The sequence below is a fragment of the Xiphophorus maculatus genome, chromosome 18 (genome assembly GCF_002775205.1).
Source record: "Xiphophorus maculatus strain JP 163 A chromosome 18, X_maculatus-5.0-male, whole genome shotgun sequence".
NCBI lineage: Eukaryota > Metazoa > Chordata > Actinopteri > Cyprinodontiformes > Poeciliidae > Xiphophorus > Xiphophorus maculatus.
Window position 1 is genome coordinate 10,595,174 of NC_036460.1, and position 18,777 is coordinate 10,613,950.

General features: G+C 38.6%; 1 protein-coding gene across 9 annotated transcripts in view; it reads right to left on the minus strand.

Moving 5' to 3' along the window:
• LOC111611959 (chloride channel protein 2-like) overlaps positions 1 to 18,777 on the minus strand; it is a 118,608-nt gene that overhangs the window by 17,845 nt on the left and 81,986 nt on the right. For 7 of the 9 annotated variants that reach the window (XM_023351110.1, XM_023351109.1, XM_023351113.1 and 4 more), the window contains 7 exons: positions 16,991 to 17,204; positions 14,287 to 14,420; positions 12,775 to 12,965; positions 10,840 to 10,951; positions 9,141 to 9,211; positions 8,649 to 8,723; positions 1,649 to 1,687 (listed from right to left, as the gene is read on the minus strand). In XM_023351110.1, the coding sequence (XP_023206878.1) occupies positions 1,649 to 1,687; positions 8,649 to 8,723; positions 9,141 to 9,211; positions 10,840 to 10,951; positions 12,775 to 12,965; positions 14,287 to 14,420; positions 16,991 to 17,204 (836 nt within the window). The remainder of the gene's footprint in view (positions 1 to 1,648; positions 1,688 to 8,648; positions 8,724 to 9,140; positions 9,212 to 10,839; positions 10,952 to 12,774; positions 12,966 to 14,286; positions 14,421 to 16,990; positions 17,205 to 18,777) is intronic. The other 2 variants (XM_023351115.1, XM_023351117.1) reach the window with 1 other exon arrangement.

Genomic DNA, 18,777 nt, shown 5'->3' on the forward strand with positions numbered 1-18,777 from the left:
TTTAGAGCCTGTCTTTATTGGCTGTACATCTTTGTGGTTAGGCTGTAAAAAAAGTGTGTTCAGAAAATACTGACAACAGATGAAGTCTTTATGCTAATATCAGCCTGTGATCAGCTGATAAAAGCATCATATTTTCCAAACCACTATTTGACACATCACATCCATTTAGTGGCACAGATGCAGCGCTGAGTGATTATAAATCAAAGGCAACCTACACTGCAATGCTGCTCAGCACCAGAGGCAAACAAAGAGAGACAAAGACAGAAGCAGTGACATGGCAGATTTATGAAAGGTGAACGTTATTCGAGTGAACGAAGGGAAGAAAAAAAAGGGTGAGGAATATGTTTCTGACAGAAAGGAAATGAGAGGTTCTGTTGATGGATGAATTATGAATGATGTCATATCCAAAAATATATGACTCCAGGGTAAGTGACCCATCTGGGCACATTGAAAAAAGTGAAGGGCCAAGGTTTGTCGGACTGTGATGACATCAAGCGTAATCAGAGTTTCCAGTAAGACAAACATAGGCTTCGAAATTAGAACAGATTGAATGAAAAGTAGTCTCCATGTATCAAAGACTTGAAAGAAGTTCCTCTGTGTGACACCATCATCAACCCTAACCCTCAAAATCAACAGAAAAATCCCATCTAAAAGATAATAACTAAAATTCTACAATTTCAATAAAAACATTCATCAAAGGCTACATGTATGCTTGTTTGGAAAAGTTGCAAACTCTTTAAACATAAAAAAGAGATATAAACTGCAGTATTTGTTGCTATCAAATGTAGCTCAAACACTAAAATATTAAAATAATCAAACCTGACTCAGATAAATCAATACAGAGGAGATCCACAGCTAAATATTAATGAAATCTTTACTCCATTTACGAAAATATAAATGAGACATTAAGGTCATCACAAAACAAAGAGAATCATAGAATCCACAGTAGATGGACTAGTCAAACTGAATAACTGAAGACCAGTTAGAGTTCCTGTGATTTACAAAACCTTTTCATTATTAAAATAAAAATAAGAGGTGATTCTTAGTCTTCTCAAAAACATACCTCCATCCTATTTTGTCTCATAGTTGAGAACCCAATGTAGTATATCATCGTGTGCGCAGGATGCATTGCTACATCTCTATTTGGTAACCATTTCAATAATAATTAAAAAATACTCATAAAAAAGACTTAGAAAATAATTTTCCCCTAAAAATCTTCCATTCTTCCAAGTGTTCATTCTCTCCAAATTACCAAATAAAATCTTCCACTTACTTTTCTTTGAACAGAGTTCTCATTTACAGAACAGTACACACCACGCCTGGCAGTTTATTCATCGCAACTTTGAAATTGAATTCCTCTTACATTATTGAAGCTTCAGTCAGAGACAGAAAGGTAGTAACCATAACCTCCATGATTTCCCTCATGGTCATGTCTGGAAGGTGCCCCTACAACTGCTGCGCCCCATTTCCTTTATGGACAGCTCAATTCTTCAAACACTGACTCAGATTACCTTAAAGACATCATCAGGGACATTTTTAAGAACTGTCAAGATGTATAATAGTGTATTGTTCTGCTGGGAGAGAGCTTCTATTAATTGGGAAGTGTGTGAAACAATACAGACATTGTGTCACCAACTGTGGGTTTTACCTCACGAAGTGTCATGTCGTCTTCCACATCTCCATCATCCTGTAGATGAGAATCAATAGAAAAGAAGTCAGTAACAAAAAATTAGGTTATTTCATGTTTTAGCTAAAAACAGCTAAAACATGAAGAACCAAGAATATCAGAAACACATGGTAAACAAATGAAAGAGAATTCTGGTTTCTGGGTTATTTTCTTAAATATTTCTCATTTCTAGTCGTATCCTCTACAGCTGTGAACAGAGACACATGGAAGACATCAAGAATATTATACTGCACCAATGTCTTGTGACAAATGGACAGAAATGGAACGAGAGACTAAAAGAGTGACAAAAGCACATTTGCACAAAATTTGATATATGAGATGTCATAGTAGATGATCGTTATAAAGAAGGATCTGTGGTAAGTTTCAATAGAAAGCCCGATATTGTTGTTTGACCAGTTTGAGACAAACCAGCAAACACACACTTTGCAGATGGCCATATTAAAACCCGCAGAGATCTGGGTGAAGAGAATGTTAATGCAAGGTGTGAATTCATGCCTCTGTGTGACAAATTAAGACAAATTAGCATCAAAGTAAAGATGAGTTAAAAAAATAAATAAATTGGAAAATTCATCCTTTATTGCAGAAACAATTTCAAACTGAAAACTAAAATCCAGCCATAATCTTATACATTATATGGAGTGGGGAGAAACATTCTACGCTTTATTTCCTTTAGCATTTCACAAGGTTGGAACATTTAGAGAGTTTGGTAATTCGGGTTTGAAGACAGACATCTTTGATTTGTTTTAATGAAGTTTTTCCAACATAGTTGGAATTTTCTGAATTTGTTTTATTGTGTGATCACACTGCTACGCTGCTGGCCTTTTACACTACAGGAGCCTATAAATGGGCTTGTATGAGCAGTAGGTTGTAAAATGAAAAGTAATTTACTCATGTACTTGCATGCAGGTATTTACATTAACAAGAGTGAATTTAGAAAAACATATGTGTGCCAGAGCAACAGAGAGATGAAGGGCGACCCAGGGGATGATGGGAACTCTGAGTTTATTTATCCTTATTGCTGCCGAAGCTGACCTGTCGCTAACCCCTAGCAACTGTCGCCGCAGGGCATTAGGAGGTGCCCTACTGTAGCATAATGCAAACAGAGGCCAGACGTGCCTGGAGTTTATGAGACTAAACAACCATACACTCAAGCACCTACTAGCACTTCATATGAGATAAATGATAATACTGCTTGACAGACGACACAAGGACAACTCGGTCATGTACGCCATTGCTCCAGGTACAACCTTCACCACAACATGAAAATATAGGGGGACAGTATTTATTAGTAGATTTCATTATTAGTATTTAATTGGTCATGAAACCATGTATTGCTTGTATTCCTTCCACTTCCAAATTAGGTGTCATTTTCTGTGTGTCTATCACATAAAATCCCAGTAAAGTACATCAAAATGTGCTAATATTTTTGCAAAGCTCTGTAGATGTAACTGACAAAAATCTGTCATACTGAAATTAAAATAGCTAGGTGAGTGTGCAGGTGTGGAGAGTTTTGAGGGAGTGAGAGTGCTGACATTGGGCCTCGGTGTTTGCTGAGTTGATTCTGTGACCACAGGACAAAAACTCAATTGCACACCATTAGTTCCCCTTCACATTAGTTACTAAGAGTTACTATTAGTTACTAAGGTGCTGCATGCAATAGTGTTGCTTCCAAAACTGTATAGTATTTTAGACTGACCATTTTGGTAACTAGATTTGAATTGTAACATTTATTTGCTGTTTCTAACTTTAATTATTTGGAATGAAGTTGGATGTAATTGGATGTAAAATTAAAACCGTTTGTATCTTGGTGAGGAAGATATATTTGAAGATGTATGATCAGACTTGAATCAACTTAAAATAACAGCATCTGTGGCTGCAGCAAAGTGCCAGCAGAGTAAACACTTTATTACTCTCTAACCACTCAGAAAATCCCCCAGCTTTCCAACTTAAAATCTTCACAGACGTTATCACATTTCAGCTCACTTTCTATCTTTATATTACAACTTACGTGTCGTAAATAAAAAAATTCAACTGCCCAAAAGCAAAAAAAAAAAAACTGCTATAAAGCTCCTCTCACCATCTTCTGCAGGGTTTTTCTATTCTGCCATGTTGGAGCTAAAGTACTAGTATCATCACACTCCTGAGCTTAAGTCACAATAGCAGTTTTTTCATTCATCTAGGAGGTTTCTGCACTGCATCCTTTTGTAAAGTAATCAAAGTCAAAGTTTTAATAAATTTCAAAAACAGGAATAATCAAAACTGCATTGTCTAGTTATACCACAGTATGGGTAAACTTGTGAAAATATTTATGCGCTGCATCCTTGTTTCTGACCTATTCTGATCCTTCGGGTCAGAAAGGGGTGCCAAAAAAGCAGTGCAAAGCTGCTTTAGTTGCAACGTTCACCCTCATCTCTTAGTTATCTAAAATTACACAAGAACTGTTTGTGTGTATCCTCCACAAACAGCTCACTTGGTTTGATATGAAACACTGTCTGTTAAACTTTACACAATAAATAAATCGCATAGAACAAGCTTTTTCACTTTCTCCGTCAGTAAACTTCCACTTTGCAAACATTTGCATTCTAATTAGGCCAAATGTGAGGTTATAAACAGCTGCTGTAATCAGTTTTAGTGAGCCAAGACCATCAATTTTTATTTCTATGCTGACAAAACAAAAACAAATGGGAGTTGTAAATAGAATAGAATAGAAGTACTTTATTCATCCCAGCAGGGAAATTACTTCGCAGTTACAGCATAGAGACAAGACACAATAACAACGTCCGGGTGTTGAGTCTGGAGTATGGCTGCGGTAGAGCAGATGACGTCACAGGCCACCGCTGCATCAGCTGATGGGGGAATGTAAACAGCGATCAAAATGGCGGACGTAAACTCCCTCGGTAAATAATACGGCCACATTCCCACAGCCAGAAGTACAATGTCCGGGCTACAAATCTGTTCCTTCAAGTTAACATGACCGGGATTACACCGCCTCTCACTCACATAAAGTGCAATCCCGCCACCCCTCTTCTTCCGACTCTTGGAAAAGTCCCTGTCCCCCCAAACCAAGGAAAATCCAGGGACCTCCACGCTGTAGTCCGGAATAAGCGAGTGCAGCCAGGTTTCCGTGAAGCAGAAGATACTGCACTCCTAGTACTCCTTCTGGGTCCTAACCAGCGCCGTGAGTTCATCTGTCCTATTTCCTAAAGACCTCACGTTCCCCACAATAATCGCCGGTACTGCTGGTTTGTGCCGTCTCCTCTTCTCCCTCCGTTTAACTCCAGACCTGCAGCCCCGTCGTCTCCTCCGTAACTCCTCTGGGACCACAGGCCTGACTCCGGGCAGCAGCAGAGGCTTACACAGCGCAATCAGCTGTTCACGCGAGTAAACAATGCCGCTACTCCGTTCGGCGAGGTTCTCCGTAACAAAGAGTAGAAAAAGTAGCAGAAGAACGCGGAGAACAGCGACAGAACCACATCCAGCCATTGTGGAAAGCTTAACTGATGATCTATGGGTTCTTTAAGCACGGATCCTTAATCGGTTACAGCAAATGTACACAGATTAACACACACGACGGGAGCTGCGTCTGCAGGCAGCCAGCTGTGCCGGCGCCATCTTAAAAAATAAAAAATTATGTAAAGTAAATAAAGTAGAGCAAGAAAGAAGCTTGGACTCACTTTTCAAATGCCCTCAAGTTTGTGAAGCCGGATGCAAAATACGGAGATGTATATAATCAAGCTTAGGGGTTGAAGGCTAGAGATGTCGCAGGAACTTTGTTTATTGTGTCTCTGTTTCAGAGATAATTGTTGAGTTGTCGAGTAATTTTTCATAACTCAAGAATCCAACGTTGGATAAACATGTCAAACCAGTTTTGGAATCCCACATTCTCCATTTTATTAAAATTATGTAGAATCATTTCTACAATTTGTGTATTTGAGCCACTGGTTTCATTTGTTTTTATTTTACAGAAACATTGAAAAATTGAACCAACACAACTGTAATTGTTTTTACAGCCCCTTACGAAAGTACTCAGTCTTCTGATGGCAATTTTTGGCACAAATATTCCTCAATAACTCACATAAACTCAACAAAAAGATGGATAAAGCGAAAGATGGAAATTGTCAGGAAAAACAAAAATGAACAAAAAGGAAAAATACGAGCCCACAAGCGATTATAAATAAAGCACGAGGGACGCAAGAGTGGGAGAAGAATAATGAGAGAAAACAGCAAGAAAGGAAACATCAATCTGTGCAACAGGCTCCTGATGTCATCTGCCCTGCATTAATATTTCACAGTCACAATAGAGCAATGAAGGGCAGGCGGGCGCTGTGGGCAAGATGACGGCGCAACAAAAAACTGGAGGAGGGTCTCGAAAAAGTCGTCAAGCATGACAAAGATGTGCAATGGGGAGCACAAATCAAGGAATGGCAGAAGAACTGAGAATAGAGCTGCTGAAGGGTCAGAGTTGAAGCCATAAGTTGATCTACCATCTGCTGCAGGGATGCAAAACCTGAAATGATTCCACGAACAGTTCTTTCTGAAACACAGGAATGACTAACATGCTCCTTGCACATCTTTGTCATGCTTGACGTCTTTTTCCTTAACACCCAAAAAGATTCCTTGGTCTAACTCCTGCTCCATCTGCCTAAACACAGACTGGGTGATGAGCTTCACAAGTGTACCCTTCAATCAATGATTAAAATTGTAATTGGCAGCAGCAGATTGACTGCTGTCCATCAATTAATAAACATAAATAAATATTGACAGACTTGAAAATCTGACGTCAAGTAAAATTGCCTTGCGGAAATTTGCCTCCCAAGGTTATGGTAATTACTGTGTTTAAAAAAAAAAAAAGTAATATAGTCTGAACATTTCAAATTAAAGCCAATCTTTCCAGTCTGTGAATAAATTCCAACCCTTGGTATGTGGAAGTTGTGCGAATTGGTGACCTGGTGCTGCTCTGGCTTTAATCAAATATTGTGGCATGCTGTCATGAGGGGCTGCAGTGATGGTAATTTTTCTCTTGACTGTAACCAAGCCCCAAGGAAAAACCATGACAGTATGGAACAAGTCGCCAGAGCAGAAGCGGACAAAAAACCCAACACAAACACCCCATCAATTTCCGAGAAAATTGTGATTTTTTTACTTTCTTTGCATAATATACGAGTTGAAGTCATAAAGAAACACCCAAAGCTTTAGATGGCAGTTTCAGAGGTTTTAAAATGGTAAACTTTGTTTAAATTCAGCTTATTTACAGAGTAAATCTAACCGCCAGGCATCTGAGTTTCAGGCTATGGGGAAACTCAGTTGTTTAACATACCGGCTTTGTTTGGCTATTTACAAGCTATTGTTATTGGCTTCAGTTAATAAGTTACACGTCTGAAAGAAACACATGGCTACTTATTGCAACCACAACAAAATCTGTAACGTAGACTATAAATGTTACAAGAAAGGAAAAAGGAATTCTCCACTTGGGACATTTTCTCCAGAGTTCATGTACAATGCTATGATAAGACAGTATAAAGATAAGGATGAGACAAGGCAGATGATATATCACATATATATTATGTAAATATCATATAAATTATATAAACAATGAGTGGAGAACAGCACTCTGGATGCTTACTGATGCTTTCAAACAGGTGAATGCATTCAGACGGATTTATGTTAAGATAAACTGTGTTTGATTTGAGCAGCTGAAATTGTCTAATTGTCATGCAAAGTCGGCTGATCCAGTGGAATAATTTTTTTAAATTCCCAATTAGATGCTCATTTCACTGACTGAGATGCATTGCTGCTTGAGTAATTGCACGATTGCATGGGTTAAATCCCAGGACGCATCATTTTGTTTGAGGTGGTGTCAGAGTTTTATCAATTATCTGATATTAAATATAATGCTACATGCAAGGATTCAACCTGATGTCGCTCTATGCAGTTAAATATATGGAGTGAAAGAAATGGCTACAACAGAGTGTAAAGGATTATTTTACTAGGCCACTACAGAAACAGGGCAGGGCCTGATCTGGGAGCTAATCACTGATTGGACATCTTGGGTGACATCCATGATGAAAGACAGCATGCTTGACTGAAATATGCAGAACACTTGACCACAACTCCACTGAATGTTGGTTCTAGTCTTCGCCAAATGGACCATATTGTAAAAATGGACAAAGAGCTTTCTGTAATGTTCTGTATATTTAGAACAAAACGCATCAAGTTAAAGTTGGTTCTTTTCCTACATATAGAAAAGAAGCTAATGTCTCGCCTTTAAGCTGCTCTGACATTGAGGAAGTCATTATATCAAGATGAGTAAAAGTTCAAACCCACACACAGCTTCCTAATGTTTATAAAATTCTTTCAAAAATTGTCTACAGAGTTAAAAATATTGTTAGGTTTAGGAATTATACTGTACGGTCTACAAAGACATTAATTATGTGGGTTATAATCGCTTATTACTTATGGTTAAAGGTTCAAAGCATCTTACTGGTATATGTTGGCATGCCAATGTTTTTGACCAACAGATGGATTTTCCCCTCCCTTTATTATGTGGTCCATTGTCCAAGGCAAAAAGACATTTTTTAAACTAATGACACAAGGACACATTGAGGGAGTGGAATCAATGCAAGGCAGCAGTGACATGTTATCAGTCAAGTGTTCTGTATGTCTCCTGACATACAGACCAATGGAAACTGGTTAAGCTGTATGGATCAAAGCCAGAACCTACAATATCAACAAGTAACGGCAGTGAAAGGTCAGTGGTCAGGTTACAGGTTGGATCAGAAAGAGGATGCTCTACATTGGCACGATGGGGCAGCTTTGGCTGAGCTTAGCCCAGATCACTGTCCATCGGCGTTCGGGATTAGCCCTGAAATGGGATGGCCGTGTGACAACTGATTGATCGGTAGATGGACTTGTTGGAGAGCGGATTCCAAGCATGCTGGGAGCCCAGAACGGTGGCTCTTACCACGACGGATATCCGGACTCGTTTGGATGGCCTCCTTTGCTCAGGAGACACTGGGGTCTCCATATTGTTGTTTTTCTTCCATGGTGACCAGAGACAAGCACACAAAGTTAACAACCTGAACGTCACCTTGACTTTGAAAATACATTAATATTTTTTTAAAAGCCTCTGGAAAACACTGACATGACAAAACGTCAATGTAGTAAAACAATCCATTTGCAGGATAAAATAAAGTGTGGCAGGACACAAGGCTGAGACAAAGTGAAATATTTTAAATTAAAGCCATCTAAGATTGTGTGTGAGTGTTTTCTGAATATGTATGTGTGAGAGAGTGGGAGGTACTGTACTGTAAAGCGTGAAGGACTGTATGTGAGAGATAGGATAGGACTGTGTGGGTGCACTGAATGCGTGAACGGCAGGATGTGAGTCAACGTGTGTGTGTGTTGTGTCTGTGCTCCTGTTGATTGGCTCCATTCAAGGTCATGGTTTTCTCACCTCCAGAGCTTCTACGTCTGGACTGGAGCAGAACAGGCTCTTCAACGCTATGCCGGAATGGTCCTGTGGGCCTGCAAGTGGAAAATAGAAACATTCACAATCATTGCTATTCATGATTTAATTGTTCTGACAGTAGTCTGCACTAAATCTCTCCAAAGCTTTCTTCCTCAGCCAGCTCTTCCTAGCTGTGACCTAAAATGACCTAAAGGTGTTCCCAAACAAACTGAGAGACATAATGTCTCCAGCTGGTTCCATGTCAGTCACAGCCCGTCTCCCATTGTGACATGTTTGGAGCACCTTTCCTAGAATGTGACAGAGTAGCTTCTCTTTATTGAGAGTCTCCTAGACTGCTGAGCTCCTCTCTCTCCAATGAGGAAAAGCTTAAATACTTCAACATCAGATTTGGCTCAACTTTTGCTTGATGAAGAAAAGCATGAGTGATATACATCTATGGCTTCACAACACTATTTGGGGGAACAACAAAAATACTTGCTTCTTTGTGTTTACAAAGTGAGAGATTTAGCATAGATAGGAAGAAGGTTCGGAAGCCAACTTCAGCATTCAGTAATTAAAAACTTTTTTAGGCTTATTAGAGAGTGTTAGCATGTTTGATGAGAAGTCTTTAAGTCACAAAGAACCAACTGACTACTGTACCAGAGAGTCCAACCCAATTTGCCAGTCGCCTTCCTAATAAAGTCAACAGAACCAGCACTGTGGTTCTTCCACAGTCTGAATTTATGTCACTGAACACTTTGACTAGGGCAGTCTCAGTACTGTGGTGAGCAGAGAAACCAAACTGAAAGACAAATGGGGGCTCATTGTTAAACTATTTAAGAGTTTGAAATACAGCTTTTTCAATAATTTTGCTGATGAATGGAAGGTTGAAAATTGACCTGTGATTTTGCAGTAGGGATTTTTCCAGATTGTTTTCTTTTATCAGTGGTTTGATAACTGCCGTTTTATTGTTTTTTTTCCTCCCCTCCAGGGGGTCTTTTTGTGGGCTCTAGTGTCCCTTATATGAAAGTAGGCTGACAGGAAAAGGGGAAGTAAAGGGGGGAAGACATGCGGTAAATACCGCCCGACGGCTGCGTCGAGGACTCAAGGCCTCCAAACGTGGGTCACACTATCCCCTACACCACCCCCGATAACTGCCATTTTTAAAGCCTGGGCGAAGACACCTGATGAGAGGGATGAGTTTACCAGTTGAATCAGAGCAGATGCAATGACAGGCAGGACTTTCTTAAGGAAAGCTGTTAGAAGGAGGAGCTTAATTGATTTTTAATTTCTTCTAGGTTTTTGTGGCTGAGTTGGTGAAATTTAATTATTTTCTCTGCATTTCTCATTTTTTTGGAATATAAATAGAAGTGAAATTGATGTTAATGTGCAATTTAACCATCTATTTTTTATTTTCTCTGTAAGAAAGTTGACAAAGTCATTGCAGACTCATATAGAGTTCAGTCACAGGAGGGTTTGTCAACCTATCAACTCTAGCAAATAAGGCACAAGGATTGTTGATGTTTTTGCTATTGATTTCTGAAAAGAATGCCTCCTTTGCGTATTTCAAGGTTGAATGACAGTCTCTTTTTATAGATTTGATAGTGAAGCTAGAGTAGTGTTTAAGCCATTTACGTTCAGCCACTCAGAAATCTTCAAGTATTACTTGGATTAAATAATTACCATTACCTTAGTAGTTACTTACTTGTCGGAAGCTTAGTGGGTCTCTCCATAACAGACGGTCTTTTCAGTGCAGGTTTCAGAGGCTTCTGACTAGCTGGACGAGTTGGACTGACGGTGGACTCCTCAGTAGAAATCTAAGCACAAACACAAAGATGAAATCTAAACCACCTAATCTTCCCTTAACGCTCCATCACTCTCACTAACATCGGACCCATTAGATAAATGAATGTGCTTTCAGCAGAGTGAGGAGATGGAAACAAATCAAGGGAGTGAAGGAGGCAAGACAAAAAAGAAAATGCATACAAAGACACAAGAGGCCAGCAGGAGGAATAAAGTTCAGAGGCTGAATGTGGGGTTGGCTTTGATTTAAAATTTCATGACTGCAGTGGGTTTTCTTTCAGCCATTTTCATGACCAGAAGACATTTTTGCTCAGCTATATTATTGATGCTCAGAAAGTGAGGAAAGCATCTAGTTACAGCCATAAAGAAGTGATTGCTTATGTGAAAAAATAGTTAGAATATTCATTGTTAACAATATTTTTAAAGTTTCCAGTTTCATTATATAAGATAGTTACACTTGTGTGTCTGTCTCCCTCTAACTCAATTCATTATTCAACTAAATCTTCTGAGTTCCACTGAAAGACAGAAGTGTTTCTCTGATTAGCTGCATTATGTGGGTAATATTGGTGGGACACCAAGCGTTGCAGAGTAAACAAATAAACTTCTAATTGCTGAATCCATTAGGACCAGAGTTGTCTTTTAAACATGGGTGTGTGCAGATTGTTGATTACTTAAAATATAGTAATCCTGAAAGACTTTATACTTTGTCTCTAGGTGAATGCTTACATCATAAGTAGTCCATTGCCTTAAAAATTGCATTATCTCATCTTATTCTAGAATAAATAAGCAAACTCCTAGTTCTAAGCTTTTTGGCTTTACATGTTTTACTTTCATTTCAAAGCAATTGAAACAACTGAGAGATGAGAAATAACATGGTTTTCTTTCACCATCATCTTGCATTTAGTTCCATCGCATTTCACATTAATGGTAACCAACTTTTCTGTCACTGCTGAATAAAAGTGTCCTCACAGCATGTTTCACATTGTGGGGGCACACTGTTTTCAGGGGTGATGTGCAGTTCTAGTTTTCTTATGTTGCATACCGTTTTGTAGGACCAAAATGTTTAATTTCCGTTTCATCTGAGTGGAGCATCTTTCTCAAAGGTTTGCTACATCTTCTGCAGGGCTTGTGGCAAACTCTAAATGACCTGGCTTGTTTCAGCAATTATTTTTTACATGTCTCTCTTCCATGGAACAGATTTGTAATGTATAACTAATAATTGTCCTGTCAATAGACTTCTGCATCTCCTAGAGCTTCCATGGACTTTTAAGCTTTTTGTAATTACTAATGCTCTCCTTGTCTGGCCTGCTAGTTTAAAAATATAAAACAAGATGTTTTCAGGTCAACTATCTCCTTGACCTTTCTACTATGTTCTTTGGTCTTTATGATGACGTCTGCTTTCTGATCTTCTCCAACAAACATTTCAAGGCTTCATCAAAGAACTGGATTTATATTATCACAAACGTAATGGTGTCCATTTAGTAATCAGGTGGTTTCTATGGGGAATGGATTTTAGTTATGGACATCAAAGTAAAGCTTTTCATATTTGCATCTGTAAACTATTTTATTAATGCGTTATTTTGTGTTGTTAAAAATTTTGGTTGCAACTTCACACAACCAGCAATGAAGTATTTATTAGATGCACTGAATATGTAATGAAGATATTGCCCTGTAAAAATCAACTCCCAAAGCTCTTCTTAAGTGAAACAAAAAAGAAATATGAAATTGTTTCACAAAGAATCTAATACAAATGATTTAATTGACTGATAAATTCTCTTGATAAATTCTCTACACATTGTCTTTAGACGTATTCCACTTGTCAATAAGGACCTCTAACCTGGAAACGGACCTCCTGGCTGGCCCGCTGGCGCCCATCCTCACTATCGCTGTTTGACACATCAGAAAGGCATTTTTTTTCTGCTGCAGCTCGTTCCCTGATGTATTCCATCCGTCTGCTGCGACTGAGCTGTTGGGAGAGCAGCGACTGCAGCTGGGCACGCTCTATGGAGCCCAACAGGATCATTGACTCTGGGTTAGGAGACAAAGATGCATGGGGTGAGAGCAAGAGCGATACAAAAACCAAGGAGGATAAAAAAAAAAGTATAAGGTGGTTTATTAGAAGAGTGCAACAGAAAGAAAAGAGAAAGCAAAGGAGGAAAAACAGAGATAGTAGAAAGAGATTTAGTTAAGAACTGAGAGAAGAGGGCTGCAACTTCCAAACAAACAAATGTACTGCAGAGAAGTCTGCATAGTTGCATAACAAGTGCCCAGAAGGCAGCAAATGTCCAATAATTAGTGTGCATGTGTTGGCGGCTTTAAGTAACTGCCTTTGTGACGGTGCGTGCAGATTAGGTGTTTGGTTAAATGCCGCAGCTAATTGTTCCTGTACCACGGTATAATTGAAACAGTGTTGAAATACCCAATTTGCACTTTAATGAGGTGACTAAGGCCATCAGCAAGCTGTGCCCAGGCAGGTTTTTTCTATCAACCAGTCACTTTGATGAGGACAGCACTGGGATTGCAGAAATTGTGAATTTAATGCCAGCTGGAGGGCAAACCAGGAGTACAAAATTGGCAACACTGAACAAAGATATCCCAAACGTTAGAGACACTGTATCACAGATTCTGATTTGCAAAACCTTTTTAAGATGTTATTTAGCCCCTTAAAAACAGATGTGTGCTGAGCTAATGTGTGGAACAAAGGTCGATGAGGTTGGAGCTGTAGGTCACTGACAGGCTGATTAACTACAAAAACATAAACCTGCCAGGAACAGAAGTGGCAGTTTTGGCACCATTTCTTCCAAGAATTTCTCATAAAAACATGGTCAAATATCATTGCACTGCAATGTAATAGTGATTCATATAATCTTACTTGCTAATAGTATAAGAATTTTAATCTTTTTAATAACAGAATGTTTTTTTCCAAAACTGAAATCCTCATCTTATCATTTGTATTCACTCCTTGTGAATACTTTATCAATCATGATCATCCAAACACCCAAGGGGTTGAATATTTTTTACAGACACTTTGATTACTTTAAACTGCAAGACCTGACATATTTGTTTAATTTGGGGTTGGGTTTACCAATTAACAATAAACATGTAGCAGCATGGGTGCACTAAATCCCAACATTTTAACTGGCAAATCAAGATTTTAACTTGTTTTCATTTTATTTGTTTCTGCCAAAGGAAAATATGAGCAGAGAAATTAGATGAGGGACCAAATGGTTTCTTGTATGGAGATAAACTACCTTCAGCTACAAATGAACCCTCACTGTATCTTTCAGTGTTTCCACAAGAAACAAGTTATTTACACATATCTCGTGTTATATAGATTTTTTTTACTCACCAGCAGATTCCACTAAAGCCAGAGTCTTGAGATGTCCCAACATCAGGACGCTGTGTAGGTCTCTGTAGCAGCAGTTGAGTGTGATGTACCGTACATCCCGCACCATAATGTCCTCCACACGGATGTTGTATTTCCTGAGACAAGCATGGAAGAAAAGAAGAGTAAACGAAATGTACAAGGTGTAAAAAAGAAATGTCTATTGTTTCATTGAGATGAGGTCAAAGGAAGAAGACAGCTGAAACCGTATTCTATTCATTGGCTGAAAATGTATCAACACTCATGTTTAAAAGTTTATACTACACAAACGTCATAATATTTCTAAATTATTGCCCTTACAGATATGATGACTGCACAGCTTTTCAGCTGACTGGTCAACACAATAAAAAGTCACAGTGTCAACACATCTTTCGGTTGTTACCACAGAGTATGTACTTCAGGTGAAGCTGGGTGACACTGCACGAGCATTTCTCAGCTCAGCAGAATCACACGCCTCAATACACCAGTTAGATACACTCAGATTTCTCTTCCTGCTGGAGCCGGCCAAGAACTGCAAACACGACAGCCTTCGCCTAATGGCTTCCGCTGCCAAGACCGTCAGCCGTGCCAAGACACGGACTGCGGCCAAACCTCCACTTTTTCAACCGGTGACAACTCGCTGTGCTGACCTTTCCTCAGATGTAAAAAAACTAAATTGATGGCCATGCTTTCCATGCTCCAATTCAATACATATAATGTACAACTCTAGTCCAGGAGGCCTCTTAGGAAGATGAAGGAAACCTATCAATAAACTTCTGTATATTAGAGCACAGGAAGAAGAAAATAACTGCAAGTAAAATTACAGTGTGTATTGTCAAAGAACAAAACCCCTAAACAGAGCAAATGACTATAGTTTTAAAACTATAAAAAAACACCAGGTTTAAATTAGTTTCCTGAATTATTTGTATTTTCACTATTTCAGAAGCATGTTCACTATGAATTATGTATGTATAGTTCAGCTTCAGATGTAAGATGAAGAAAAACACACATGCAGCTTTTTGTTCTTATCGTCTGAAGCTAAATTGGGCCAAACATCTCTTGTTTTAGGTCACTTACAATAACTAAACCAAAGTCACATTAATGAGAGACATAATTGGTCAGATATGTATTGTATTGTGTCATTTTGCAATAAATTTAAATATCACAAACATTAGAAGGCCTCTTATTAGAAGGTTTTAGGTGTATTTCTCCTAACTATGTAAAAATTACCATTTTACTTTTCACATAAACATTTCAGAATTCACTTCTCAATGCTAGGACTAAAAAATGAAAAAAAAAAAACAATTTTGTCTCCTTATTTTTTAAAAAGCGAAATGGTTCTTCTAGCACCAGTCAACTGTATCATCCGCAAATATGAAAAAGGCCTTAAAGAAAGTTTCCTCTTTGCACTGTGCTTGCTGACAGCGTTTTAATTTGCATGTGGATGAGAGAGAATAATGTAAGTGCTTGCCTCGGAACTGCCCACAGCAGCTGCCAAGGTAAATTTCCCTTGAGGTGTCAAAGGTGGAAGATATCCAATTGTTTTTCCTCTTAATTCAACCAAGTTTCCATGTAATAGAATCTGATCAGATATCTTGCATTCTGTATAAACTGTATAACCTGAAAGGTTGCTCCACTTGGTTTCCTCAATAACACCAACAGATGCTAAATAACCTTGGAATCCTGATTAAATGAATACTCTGTAACTTTTCCTTTTTTTGCAGTGACGAGTTATACATGGCCTAATCGACGACAACAAGGTGCAGCAACGCTCAGGTTTCACACTGAGGTGAGGTGGAAAAAGTGTTTAGAAAAGTAGAGGTGACAAGTGAGCTGTGATGAGAAAGGTTTTGTAATAGTTTCTACATTTGGAAGTTATTTTTTTGAATAACGTATGATATTAAGCCATTGAAAAAGATATGCATGAACATATAGAAACTGTGTAAAGTCAAATTTGTATGTGATTCAAATACCTGACTTTGCAATGCTGTCTAGAAGAAAAAAAATCTAATTCTCTTCCTAGAAAATAAATGTTGATAAATGTACATGCTGGATGTGTTGCAGAGCAGCCATTATATAAGTGTTCCTTTACATGTGCTTTGTACCTCCATCAAAAATGGATAATTTCATGTTTGAACCTTCCAACCCTTTCTGTGAAATAATTATGTAATAATGTTAGAATTGTAAATAATATCCTATATATATGCTCATCATTATCTATAAAGACATTCTTTTTGTGTTTCTCTGGAACTTGAGTTGTGTGACAAATGTCTGCAGGAAGCTGATAAGCGTGCCAAATTGGAAGCAGATACCAGCCACTCTGGTAATAAAAATACATGTTTTCTGTCCTTCACTGTTTGAAATCAAATCAGACCAAAGTTCAAAAAACAAATTTGCCCTCAAGTCAAACCATCTTCAAGCTACTGTTTTTATGGGTGTATTAATAAAATGAGGAATAAATGCTGTACTAGTCTGAAGACTGAAAACAGCTCCACCTGTCTGTGGACAGCAGGATTACACTCTGACAGGACTCTTACACTGCTCTAAAAATGTTTGGCAAATTTGAAGCAGATGTACACTGTTAAGTAAATGTAGTTTCTTACTGTAGTTGTACAGAGTATTTTTTAAAAGACAGGTGCTATTTCATATTTGCTTTAGGCTCTTCATCAATATATTAAGGTGTACATACTCATGATGACCCCAGCCCAGCTCTGGGAGGTAGGGCAGCTTCTTGATCCTGATAATGGAGTCATAGAGCGACGGCTGCAAAGATTGAGCCACGGCGTTGGCCAGTATAACAGCTATCATCACCGGCAGAATGTGGGAGATCTGACCAGTCAGCTCAAACACAATGACCGCAGTTGAAACGGTGTGGGTGACCGCTCCTGACAAGGCTGCAGCACCTGTAGATGGGGAGACAGCAGAACAGGTAACTCGCAGTGTCACGGTAAGCTCTGGAACACCAAGGGTCGTGTTAACTGAATATTTTCTGAATGGATTTATGAAATGTTGCTGGAAACTTCAGAATGCTAGAAAACTATGTGTGATTTTGACAAACTGCAATTCTCACCTCTGACCCCTTGGTGCAGATGGGTAGATGTTTTAAATTTTGTACACAGTACATCGTGGAGGAAACTAAATCTATCAATCAAAAAACTCAAAAAAAATCAGCTGGGAGCTGAGAGCTGAGCGTGTTGGAGTGGCTTTAGAGAGCATCCCAGTTAGAGACTGGTGTAGCTGGACTACTGGTGGACAGGAAGGGAATAATTTAAGTGCAATCATTTAATTTAATTGTTTATATGTAGTAGTTGAGGCGACAGTGGGTTTTCGTCACTGTGAGTTTTAAACATGCATTTGTCTACTTGATGTGTGATGGCAAGATGTGGATTGTCTGTTCTGAATATTAATTAGGCTGAATGAAAAACAAATGTAATTGAATTTGTCATCATCATTTTAAAAACTGACAGGTAAAAATTGAATTTATAACTGATTTTATTTTACCCCGTCAGTCAAAATGATAGACAACAAAAAAGCCTGGTGCAATCTCTGATCAAAACGGTCCTAAGAAGATGTTTAAAAATATCACAAATTGGTACACCTCTATGAAAATAATACACCAAACCAAGAAACGTAAAAAGCAAACACTAATGTGCTTAATCAACCATTCCAAGTCATTCTCTTGTTATCAGTTTTCAGGCATTCAGTTGTTATCAGATCTAAAACTCTTCTTCTAACTCTCTGCTCAGCTAAATAAATTCACATTCTTTTCCTATACACCCATAAAGCATAAAAAGACCCATGCATCTAATTTAATACTGAGGGAAATCTCTGCATTAACCCCTTTTTATTTCTTTCTTAAAAGTGATGTATAAAGAGTTGTATAAAATCTGGGACTAAACAGACAGAGCAGCATGGTGTGAATTAGTCTTCATACAGAGAGAAAATGGATGAGTCCAATTTAAACAGTGGAAAAAAGAGGAACAGTGGAGAATGAGAGAATTAAAGAGAGCAATACAAGGAGGGAATGAACAAACAGATGCTAGAAGGGAGCGTTCGCACCAGCAGGTTTCATTGTTCTTTCCCATAACTTAATTAAGCCGTGTCTGCCTCCCTCCCCTCAGATAAATGCTGCTGCTGCTCTCTCCACCCGTCCTAATGCTCAGTCCTTAGAGCGAGCTCTGCTGTGAGATGAAAGAGGCTCATCAGAATGTTGGGCCTGCAAAGGGCTGAGTTATCAGCTACAGCATGGCACAACAGCATCAGCCCAAAAAAAAAAAAAAGAAAAACAGCAGGCGCCGAGGCTGCAGCAGAGGCGTAATCAGCACTGCTGTCAACAAGTAGGACCGCAGCAACACTGGATCTCATCACACGCACAACTTTATTGTAAATGTGTAATTATTGTTTTTAAAAAAAGAGTAAAATCAATCATTTCTACTACTCATCTACAGTATATGACCCCGGTGATCATGAAGTGCT